This window comes from Parasteatoda tepidariorum, chromosome 9, assembly GCF_043381705.1.
Source record: "Parasteatoda tepidariorum isolate YZ-2023 chromosome 9, CAS_Ptep_4.0, whole genome shotgun sequence".
Lineage (NCBI taxonomy): Eukaryota > Metazoa > Arthropoda > Arachnida > Araneae > Theridiidae > Parasteatoda > Parasteatoda tepidariorum.
Genome location: NC_092212.1, coordinates 89,439,519 through 89,452,347, shown reverse-complemented (window position 1 = coordinate 89,452,347; position 12,829 = coordinate 89,439,519). Strand labels below are relative to the sequence as shown.

The window sequence follows — 12,829 nt, the reverse complement described above, 5'->3', positions numbered from 1 at the left end:
TTATAAATTGTTAAAATAAAATCAAACAAATTAGCATTAAAAATTGTACGATTTGTTGACAAACATTGCTGTTCGCGATTGTAAGAAAATATGTGATTTGATTGGCTTTGCTGAAAAAAATTCACAGATTTGGATGGGTGTACAAAAGCTTTTAGAAAAAGAGTATAACATAAAATCTATTAAATTATGACCAACCAGTTTGTGGTGAATTTTATGAAATTAAAAATACTAAAACATTCTTAACCATTTAGTCAAAAGAAAGAAAAAAAACTTAAAGCATCGGAACAAACGATAAATGGATTCAACCCACGGTTTAGAATGGAAACAAATGCTACTTTTATAAACAGAAGCAAATATCTTAACTCCTTCTTCAACCCCCACCACAATTTTTGCCTTTCCTAAACTGTCTCCAAAAAGCTTTCTCCATTCATTTAGCAATCAGGGGTTTTAGGTGGCATTCTAGTTTAACAGGGATTAATGGAGTAAATTTTGACACATGCAAAATATTGCTAAGTTGATATTTCAACTGTTTGGCAATAAATTTCAGTTTAAAAAAAGTTGGTATAATGGATCATAAAATAATTTAAATTAAGAAAATCTATAAAAAAATTCCAGCTTTTCTTTAAAATTCCCTGATTTTTCTAGGTTTTTATTTAAATTTCCCTGACTTTTCCAGTGTAAAAAAAATTCCCTGATAATTTCAGGTTTTCAAGGTTTTCCAGGTGGATGGCCACCCTGAACATAATAATACATAAATGAAATTAAGCAATTATTTTTCTTTTTTACCTTTCAGTAGAAATGTCACCATCTTTAAGGGTAAAAATATCTGCAATATATGAAAATAAGAAATTTTGTATCAAAAATATATTTATTATTCGTGTGAAAAGAAAAATAAAATATAAGAGCTAAATTTTAAAAAAAAATGCACACATCAAGTTAACTTAAGATAACAGATACATAAATAAAATTTATAAGAAATCAGAAGTTTTTAACTAATTTAAATAAAATTTAAAATAGAAATCAAAAAAGCATTGAACAGAGTTAAGAAAGTGAATCAACTTGGTTGTTTCCGCCTTTAAAATGAATATTTAACTTTCAACATAATCTTACCTAAATTTACAATGCATAGTAACTTTACGTTTTTATTTTAAAACTTTAATTAAGTATGCACACAAATTTTGACGAAAGTCGTGAGGACCTTGTGGCACGAAAAACAGTAGCGAGGAAATGGTTGTATTTTTAAGAAAAATCGATCTTATTTGATAAGGCATAAAAGTTACCACATTTAATTAAGTAGAAATATTAAAAAAAATAACTTAGAACTACATGGTTAAAATAAATAAATAATATTTTAAATAATGAAATATAACCAGCACTCATCTTTTCTTTTATTATTGTGATTAGCAAGGGGAAAAAAAAACATTCTTTTATAAAGATTGATGAACAAAGATCTCACAATGAGAAAGGAAGATTGATTTTAATGTTACCTCGATCTGAAAGCTTAAAAACGTGGATTCCAGCCTAAACTTGTTTTATTTCTCAAAGGACAATTCCTAAGAGGCTTCTGCCCTCGTTGTCTTGGATTTTAAATTAAATTTTCAATTTAAATTTCTCAATTATTTTCGCTTTAAATAAGATTTTGGTGATAGACGGTGATTTGATAGCAGCGTATCTTTCAGATACAACTAAAAATAAAGGTATTACATTTCATTTTAGGGGAAATGGTGCTTGATAATTTTCAGAATAGATTTTTGAATTCAACTAAAATTATGCAATTTATAGTTTTGAGTAAGTCACTTAAAACTACACAATCACCATCTTTCACGTTTTTTTTAAAAAAACTATCAGTTTAATCTAATGAAAAACCGATTCAGATGCTAAAATGCTTTCTTTCTTTCTTGACATTAATGTAGGGCAGTGTTTCCCAAACTTATGACTTTTCCCTACCCTTTATAAATTTTTCGTAAAGCTGTGTACCACTAATATAAAAATTAACGTATTTTTTACTATAAAACAATTTCACAAAAGTTAAAAATCTGTTGACACCATTGATTATTAACTAGCTGTTGACACCATTGATTATTAACTAGCTGTTGACACCACTAATTATTAACTGTTAATTCTGAAAAAAAATAGCCCATAGAAAAATACATCATCACAGATTTTCATGGTTAGCCTCGTTTTTAAATAAAAAATTTTGAAATTTCCGTTTGTTGCAAGATATTTCGCATAAGAACGCGAACCCCCTCTAAACTGTTCCCGTACCCCTGGGGTACAAGTACCACACTTTGGGAAACACTGATGTAGGAGAATGTAGAAATCGACAATGTCACCCTTCATCTATGAAAAAGTACCCCACCATAGAATCGAGTTAACAAGTCTTAAGTGAATTGGACTTATATATTTGTAGTGGTACATATGCTACAATTAATTAGGCTAAAATGAAGATATTTATCAAAACTCACAAATGTTTAATATTAAATTACCTTTTGAAAAATGCTTAGTTGCAGAATTTATAGGAATAATTTTATCGGAAAAAGAAAATTATTAGAATAAAAAATACTGCCTTACATTTTAAATTGTGAATGAACGACAGTCTTGTATTTTACATGATTTTGAAAGCTACCGGTGTTGCCACCATCAATATTGTTTTTTTTAAAGAGGACTCAGAGCATATTTATAATTTTCTTTTCTTCCCTTCTTATTTATCTTGACACTTTCAACAGTAGAGTTTGTTCAGGAGGGCCTCTTAAAGAAAGTTGTTGCTGTCATAGGCTATTAAGGAAAAGGGTGTGATTGTTTTCCAGTAGTGCCATCCAGGGGCAAAAATTCAACTTCTGTCACACCCATTTATAGGGCAGACCCATTCATACATCCACAGATCATAATTTTGACCTGACGATCAATCTCCAATTTCAGAGATATAATTTGTATTAGAAACATTTAAAAATTTCTTTTTTGCATATGGTCTAAGCAGACAATATGGAAAAAATTAGGACATTATGTTACTGGCCAGTTATAGCATTCTTAACAGAAGCCACTTTTAAACTTTCACAATTTTTTTTTTTTAAAGGATTCAAAAAACTTTTAATATAAGGCAAAACATTGAATAATATATGGAAAAATAATAATTTGATAATAACAAAGACCAACTAAATAAGGATCTACAGCCAATTGTATGCAATTTACTCAAATTAAAATTGTTCTTCAGTTTTAACAGAGGTTCCCACTCGATTTCAGAAGAAAAAAATTCCTGACTTTTCCAGGTATAACTGGTATATTTCAATGGAAATCTATAGCCTATTTTATCTATACCATGCAATTTTTCAAGGGAAAACTTCATTTATAATGTCAAAAATTAGATTTTGTAAACAAAAACATATAATAGAATGAGCATGGAAACACGAAAAAGTGGAATTTTATAAATTAATAGTAGTAGATGTTATACTTATTTAACTGGAATCTCAATAATTGATTACTGATATTGACAATTCTAAGACTATAATATAGGAATTTTCCAGGTTGTATTTTTCTTTTTTTTTTTTTGTAAAAATATGCAACTCCTTCTTAATATTCCCTGCTTTTTAGAGTTAAAATAAAATTCCCCAACAATTCCAAGTTTTTCCTGACCCAGTTTTAATTTCTGCAACCTTTTTTGCTTTTATTTCACAAAGGAATAGAAGCTGGATATTAAAATTCATTCACAAAGAAAATTAAGGAGAATAAAAACTTTTGGCATAATAAATATGAAACCTACTTACATTGGAGGAAGTTTTCAACAACCGTTTTAGATACCTGAAAATATCAAAAGAAAATGTTAGGCACATAATCAAAAATCATTAATCTTTATCAATAAATTTTTAACAGTTTAAAAATCACTTATGATTTATTTCATCTCACTGCATTCTTTATAATTCAAATTCCCTTTATTTTAGTACATAAAGTTAACACTGGTTTAAGTGCAAGCATGTTGCATAAAATCATTATTTTCAAGTCCTTCTATCTTGCAAAATTTTAATGTTTTTTTTTATTACTTAATATTTCTTGCGATTAAAGTACCAGTGATTACTATGGTTGAAAATAACTTGCCCTTTTCAACTTTTGCACCTTTTCCCTCACTTCTTAAGAAATAATAGAAAAGTGTATCTGCGATTTTGAGTATGTCATGATCATGCAATTATTCACATACTTCACAGGGTTTCCACTCAATTATTTCAGAAAAAAATTCCTTGACTTTTCCAAATAAATTTCAATGTAAATTAAGACCCTGTTTCATATCTGCCAACTTTTAATCCTTTCGAGGATGATTTGTTAAATGGAATTGATATTACAATTTTATGCAGAAACATACATTACATTTTGAAATAGCTTATGCGGGCTTCCACGATTGTATTAAGGTGATCTGGGGTAATTCCTGATCAAAAAATGCAAACAACTATTTAGTAAAACTATTCAAGATAGAATTATAATATTTACTGGAAGTTTGATGCTATGTGAGATGAGTCCTAGGCTACCTTGTTTTGTTTGAAAATTTAATTAGAATTTAATATATTTTAAATTTTTAGTGACCAGGAATTACCCCTTCTCTTGATCCTTTCTGGGGTAATTCCTAATCACTTCTGGGATAACTACTGATCACCAGTTTCAATCATAAAGGGGCTGTTTAAAAATAATTATATAGTGGTAATTAACAAATAAGACATCAAGATCAAACAAATAAACCAAAAATATATGTTTAAGCAGCTAATAAAACGATTTATTTAAAAAGCAAAAATAAAGGTTAAAACTTTAAATTTTCCAAAAATCTTTATATCGTGCCATACATTTTAGGCAAGCAGTCAACTCATTCTCATGTTCTGCTGGAATATAAGAAAGAGTTCTCACATGGGTTACTTTTACTGGATTTCAAAACTTCATTAAGGTAGAGTGTAAAGTTAAGTGAGGTATGTCAACAGCTCTGGTAGCAGCTCTCACACTGAAATTTTCATTTTCAATCATTAAAAGAAATTTACTAATTAAGAAACTTTAATTACTAGAACTAATTTTGCTTTCTAGAAGCTTAGTATCCTTTTTATGCTTATAATTTCTCACCATATTTATATTAGGCTAATTTATAAACTTGTAAGACAAATCGGAACACATTTGTCTAGTATACGGTTAAAAACAAATTTTGTGATTAAAATGAGTTAAAAAATATTTTATAGTCGTTCCACTTGATAAATATGAACTGTTACTTAAGGAAAGACAAATAGCTATTTATTAGCTTATTTTAATACTATTTATGAAAAGAAATGACAATGATCAGGAATTACCCCATCTGTAGGGGGCAACATTTGATATAGTTTCCTATAATCAATTATAATGTTTACAGTAGATGTGAAACAATTAAACCAGAGCTTACACTATTTTCATATCAAAGAAAAAGAAAGTAACTCANAAGAAGACATTCACAGAAAGCAGTTTAAAAGATACTTATTTTGTTAGATTGAACAAAAAACTATTATTAAGCAAAAGTAGTAATACCTTAGTAAAGAGTACAAGCATTCTTGTCCATGTCTCAAATTTAGAAAAAAATTATTTTTTTAAAATAAAACTTAGGTGATCATTATTTACCCCATAAACAGAGTGATCGTGAATTACCCCGGGTCACCCTACAGATTAATATACATACTTAATTTTTTAAAAATAGTGGTGGTCAAAAAAATTATAAATTAAGTTTATAAATGCAAGGAATATATAGAAAGCATACACTTTAAATATAAAAATGAAATTTTACGCCAAAAGCGTGAAAGTTGGCCGGTATGATATTTTCATTAGAAAGCTTTGAATCTTTTATTTGTAATGTGAAATATTAGATTTTGTGTGTGAAAAAAAAAACATTAAATGAAAGAAGAACACATTTCAGTTGGACTAAAATGTGAAAATTTTACAAAAAATAATTGTTACAGATGTTAGAATTATTTAACTCTAATCTCAATAACTGATTACTGTTACTTACAATTTTAAGACTGGTTATTTTCCAGGTATATTTCTGGTTTTTGTAAAAAAAATTGCAATTTTCCCGAACTATTCCCTGATTTTTGGACAATTCCAGATTTTCTTTGTTCTTCCAGACCAGTGGGAACCCTGATTACATATCATTATAATATTGTCAAAAATTCAAACATGAGAGATTTAAGGAAGTATTTTTGAAAAATTACAAACTAAACAATTTTTTTTTTTAACAACCTACGTCAAAGTCAGTCTTAAATATTTACACAAGTCTTTCTTTCCTAACACATTTGATTATATAAACATATCCCCTGTTTAAGAATTTTCTTGGGCTTTTTGTGACAAACTTCCTCAGCACTAATATTTGGCTTTAAGATACTTTTAATTATAACAATTACTAATTTAAAGTAGTGTTTACAAAAGAAAGTATAGACTAAAAATTTTTAATTGTGAAAGTAATATTTTTTAAATTTCAATATTATATGTGAATTACTCGCATTTTGTAGGCTGAAAAATGCACTCATTATTTCCTCTTTCGTATTTTGTAAATCATTACACAAATTAAAATTCGTACATAAATTAAACATCGTAATTTGGCAGTAACTGCCAAAATAAAGATCACATATCACACAAATAGGATTCTTTAAAAAAGAGATTCTTAAATAAGTGTGTGTAAGATATGGTGTTCTTTAAGGGGAAAAATATTATAGAAAGAACATAATTCCTAGAACAAACTTTGTTTTACACTTTGGCGATTTCTGAATTTTTTATTTTAGATTATTATTTCGAAATTCTAGCTAAAGCCAGTCATTACAGATTTTTTTAAAAAATCTCAAATGAGAATAGAAAAATCATGATTATTTCTCTCCACTCTGATGCACAAGAAATACATTCTTGAAAAAAAGACTTTTTTCAAGAAATTATACAGAAAGGAAATCAAAAATCCTTCTTTTCCCAATTGAAAAATCTTTCTGCAAAAATTCTGTAATGTTCTGCGACAATGTCGCAGAACATTACATGTCGCCCCAATTATTAATATTATGGATATAGCATGTCGCCCCAATTCTGCCAAAGGGAACATATCACATGCATTTTATATTATTTTAAAAATAGAATTTTTGACAACTCCATGCTAGTTCAACCCAAAGAACTGAAAAGATACAAGGGAAAAAATAAACTATCATCGAAGCATAACAAGTATTCCCTTTTAACTCCCATTCAACAGAATTGATATTTCCTCCTTTTAATATACAGTCAGAGTTCTATTTGACGAACTCCCACTTTGCAAATTTCTCTATTTTGCGATTTATTTTTGAAGAACCAAGAACATTTTGGAAATTTCTTCATAAAATAACTTCCAAATAGCGAAGTAAATTTTTTATTTAACGAACTTTATTTTGAGAACAACTTTCCCTATTTCAAACCTTTTGACGCATGACCTTGGATTGTTTTTCATACACACTTAACTTTTAGAGAAAGCAGTAAAATCTTTTCCCTTTTAGTTTGCATTTCATACCAAAAAACTCAGACAATATTAACGGATTTCATCCACAGCAATTAGACTTAACGCACGTGGTACTTTAATTATAAGTGCTGCTATAATTTTATACATAAATTTAGCTTTTTTTAGTTGAAAATGTATGTAGCATGTACTGGATAATGTTTTGCTCTATTCTTGCTTTCCATGCAGATTTCTTTTATGGTTAAGATTCATGATATAAATAGTAGATACCACTTTACACGATAAAGATGTACCAATTGCTATTTTAATTATGTCTAGTGTTTAGGAATTTATAACCTGTTTTGCATTGTTTAAGTATTTCAAAACGAAATTTGCTAGATTTTTTCATATAATGAACTTATTTTACTTTATAACCATCGTTGAACAACCAACCCAATTTTATGGGTTTACGACTACTAACGTTCATCTCCATAGCCTTGTAATTTTGAACCCAATCCAGAAGACAAGGGAGCTCCTGGAGAAATTTTGCCTTTGTGGAGGACTTTTATAAAGAACTTATTATCGGGATTTAGCGATTTCGATAAATAGATGTCTGACTGTATTAGAATTTTACCATAAGGTTTTCTTCACTTTTGGCACTGAAAGTGTAATGCAGGAAAACTACTGTCAGGGGAGATGGAAGCAGAACACATGCTAGTTTTGAACATTTTTTCTATAAAATTAAAATTTTTTTCTTTTAATATTTTAGTTTTTTTTCAAAAATTTTTTCTTTAGGTAAGGTTAATAAATTATGTAGAATTACAATTTAAAGCAAATAATTATACAGCTTTTCTTAAATTCTTGGGTTTTCAACAAATGACTTTGTTCTCCCAATGCATGACATTGCACATGACTCAGTAACAGAGATAGGCGAGTATTAGGACCTTCTTAATAACAAACAGGGCCATTGGGGAAAAAAAATTTTAGGCCCCTATAACGCATAATACTGTTTAAAATTGAACTTAAAAAAAATTTCACATAAAACATTTCCAAGATATTTAATAATTTTAATAAACTTAAATACATTTTGATTAACCCAAAAACACAATGCACATAAAATAAAGCATTATTAAACTATGCATAATTTAAAAAAAAACAAAACAATTGAGATGTTAACCAGTTGCAATCCTCAAATAAAATTATTTTTAAAACCAAGAAGCTAATTAAAATAGTTAAATAAAAAAAAAACATAAGGGTATAAAATATAAAAATTCAAAAGGTATGAATTATTTCGTCAGTTATTAAAAGTAAAACATCTTTCAATGCACATCAGATACAGATCAGTTTAAAAGTTTCTGTCCCTTACTGCTGTGTAATTCAAAACTCCTTCAATTAATACTTTACTTAATAAATTATAAATACTCAACAGAGTTGGTGGTGATTAAACATATTTAGAGACATTATGACTCCCAGAGTCGAATATCTAAAAACTTAAATTTAACTCAGAAAAATAGATTTTGGTTCACTTTTTAAGGTTTCCTGGTGATAAATTGTTCAAATTATACTGGTGTTTGCATGCTAATCAATCACTATTTATAAATAAAAATGCATACTTTTCAAACAAAAATATATTTATTTAAAAAAATATATAATGCAATGTTGTTTGCTCTTGTATTGTATTTTATAAAACATAAGATTCTGAAGGGAGCTGCCCAGGTGTGCCCCTGCGTAAAGACGTTACTGGTGAGTATTAATTTTTTAGATATTATTTATGAAATGATACAACCAAGTATGACTCACAAAAGCATGATGCTTCAATTATCCGATACATATTAATCTTTATATAGATCGAAAATAAAAGTGTGGGTAAAAATTTATTAAGTAATGATTAAATTATAGATTAGAAATTAAATTATTATATATTAAATTATAAAGAAATGACTAAATTATAGGCAATTATTAATGTGATTTTGAAAGCCCTGTGTTTTTACTATATTATTACGACATGCGAGTTTCAAATCACATTTAAATAATCACCCATTGATAGAACTTATTTGAGTACATTTCATTGAATTCCTTTAATTTAATTTATTTGTACACATTTCCTTCCAAACGAATTATTGAAATTCCCTCAATCGTAAATAAAATAAAATACCTCTTTTAATTCTGACATTTCCTCAATATTTTCATTACAGCAGTTAAAAGCTCTCTCAATAATGCTTGACATCAAACCTGAAAGACAGTGAAACTATTACATTAAAAATAAGTATTTCATGATATAATTTTTAAAACAAATAACAACAAAATTTTAATACATTACTGAATATTATACCAATTGAAATTTATAAGTTCTCAAGGATCAAACACAAATAAAGAGAAGAAGAAAAAAAAGAAGACATTCTTAACATATACTTTTAGAACCCTTGTTAATATAGTACACAGGGGTCTGACATTTTGTCAAAGGTCCGTTTTCGTAAAATTGTGAAAAAATTACTCGCAATTTGTGAATACAAAATAAACCTTAAGTCACATTCTTTCAACCAGGGTTCGTCTTTGTGAATTTGGGCAAATACAGGGCTGCCATTGGATGAAAACAAGAATAATAGTAGCTTTAGTTGCATCATATATGAAAAAAAGTTTCCTAAATAGTCTCCAAGATATATAAAATAGGTGCCAACATCATATCCTCCTCTAACATAATTTTAATTATTTGTGCTATAAAAGTATAAAATTCAAATAATATGCAGTTAGATACTCATATTTTATAAAAAATGTACATTTATTTGTGGATTTACCAACAATATATAGATAGAGGAATGTTGAAGGAACTGCTGTAGAAAACTTCCAAAATTTTTGAACATTTTAAAAATATCTATTTTTAGTTTTATTCTTTATGAGGCATAAGGCTTCAGATATCATATAAGAAACAATAGTTGTAATTAAAAAAAAATATTGAAAAAAAAGCTAGACTAAAAATTTTAGGCATTATAAAAAATGAAGTAGAAATGACCTTTACTCTCATATATGAATTTTTTTAACCTTACTATAAAATAAAAATTCAGTATATAATAATCAAAATCTGCATTCTAAAAGTACTTAAATAATTTTCAACAATAATATGAAAGGAAAATTATTATATAGGTGCAAATAAATTAAAATTAAGAATATTATGATTGAAAATGAAGTGGGAAAAAAACACACAATGTTGTATAAAATGTAAAAATTTATTATTTTTTTAACATTTTCTTGGGGTTTTTAGTATAGATATCAATTAAATTTGTTTTCTTTTTATGAACAAGTTTATCAATTCTTCATGTTCTCTCTCTGTTACTCATAATTTTTCAGCAGCTTCATGGGTTAAACATGAATTGGCAAGCAGACACAGAAGCTGACATACTAATAAGAATTCATGTTCTGCTCCTCACACCCCCATTCAAAATGAATGAATTGAAAAACAAGTGCAGTTGCAATACTTGCCCTTGAGCCATTATTTCGTTTTGTTGGCTGTCACTATGCATTTTAAAAGAGGAATAGCAGAAATGAGAGGATTTTTAAAAAAAAGGATATAACAGGGGGAGGGAGGAAGAGTGCAGAAATAATAGAAAAAGTAAGGAAAATATGACATCTGCAGTCTCTGCATACTTCAACATTCCAAATCGAACCGAACATCAAAACAAACCGATCCAAAATTGTAATTACTTGTGGACCCTTATTCTGTCACAGTACGCATAAAAACAGGGAGTTTTATTTTTATCTGCTACAGAACAGGTGAATTTGAAACTCGAATTTCCTTTCTCGGCTCTAATTTGCAGCTGCTTAGTTTAGACATTTGAAGAAAAGAAATAGAAATATTGCAATTTAATTCATCTATCAAGTTTTTATTTTGTTTACTTTTCCTAACTGAAGCATTTCCAAATTTAAAACTTATTAAAAAAATTACGATCAGAATTCGACAAAGCGAATATCACCATTACCTTTTTTCTATTATAAATAGCTCTAAAAAAATTAACTACCCATTTTGTGTAATTAAAGACAATTTTTTTTTGCTACTTCGTTCAAATTAAAAGAGGGGGGCAAACGTAATCCTCAGAGTTATTACATGAGCAGGAAGAGCATTCACGCAGTGTGAATTCCATTAGTCTGATTGGTTAAACATGTCTGTCTTGTTTTTGACATCAGTGAGGAAGAATAAAGTTTGGATAAAACGAAAACGCGCAGGGGAAAAAAAGAGGGGAAAAGAGGGAAACTCAAGTTATTCTTAATTTTAGTCGCTAATTGGCTTAAAGTCAGCAATTTTACGCAACTCATTGCAAATTAGTTGTTTTTACTCATATTTCTACTATAATAGACGCTCTAGTTGCTATTGCTTGAAAATAGTCGCTTTAGTAGCCTTTTTAGTCGCCAATGGCAGCCCTGCAAATAGGGTCCTGTTATTGCAAAATTTGCTAAAAACCTTTTCAAGAAGTTTTTAAATTGTAAATAGATACAAGATTCTGCTCAAACAATTGCTGCTATTAAATTAGAGATGCAACATACAAATATTTGGTATTTAGCCTATACTGAACGCAGAATATTCATTTCGGAAGAAGCGTCTGCCGAAGACAAAACTTTTGTTCACATCTGTCTTTCTTTCCCCCCACCATCAAGGGAAGGGTTTATTCGATTAACAAAACAATAATGAAGATAAACAAATTTGTGAAGGGTTCGATTTAAAGATAAATTATTTTGTGAAGGGTCCATTTTTAAGTTAAAATATTTTGTGAAATTGTTAACGGAACCAAATTTCTTCTAAACAGACCCCTGGTACATAAAAGACAAAAAAGTACATATTTACAGGAACTGAGAAAAATTGAAAGATCAAATAGGGCTTTTATAGAAGATGATGAATAAAATTTGAGAGGAGTTGAAACTTAAAACCACTGAAACTGAGATGAGTTGAAACAAACTGAGGGGCTCAAAGAAGATTTTAAGACACATCTTCTTGTTTCAACCTACAATCAAAGAGGTTTTGTACCTCTTTGATTGTAGGCTGTAACTAGATGTTTCTTAAAATAATATACCTTAACAGTGATTTGTCAGACTTGGATAGATTGTTCTTAAACTTGAATATTAATATGCAATTACTAAGCTGAATATTTTTTGGCCACTTTTTAATACAAGGATTCAAAAAATATACATTGAGAGAAGTCCCTGAAGAACACTTGGTGGGTAATTACATAATGATTAATAAAAAGTTTTAAAAAATTATAAAAGGACAATGCTTTCATTCTAAATATTGAACAAATAAATGATTTCAATAGTATGCAAAAAAAAAAAAAAAAAAAAAAAAAAAAAAAAAAAAAAAAAAAAAAAAAAAAAAAAAAAAAAAAAAAAAAAAAAAAAAAAAAAAAAAAAAAA

At 28.0% G+C, this 12,829-nt stretch overlaps 1 protein-coding gene across 5 annotated transcripts in view; it reads right to left on the bottom strand.

Moving 5' to 3' along the window:
• Positions 1-12,829, bottom strand: part of LOC107437470 (Fanconi anemia group A protein homolog) — a 75,825-nt gene that overhangs the window by 50,130 nt on the left and 12,866 nt on the right. For 3 of the 5 annotated variants that reach the window (XM_043054141.2, XM_043054142.2, XM_016049483.3), the window contains exons 5-6: positions 9,588-9,664; positions 3,762-3,795 (exon numbers count right to left, since the gene is read on the bottom strand). In XM_043054141.2, the coding sequence (XP_042910075.1) occupies positions 3,762-3,795; positions 9,588-9,664 (111 nt within the window). Of the gene's footprint in view, positions 1-786; positions 827-3,761; positions 3,796-9,587; positions 9,665-12,829 lie in introns of all 5 variants that reach the window. The other 2 variants (XM_071185356.1, XM_043054143.2) reach the window with 1 other exon arrangement.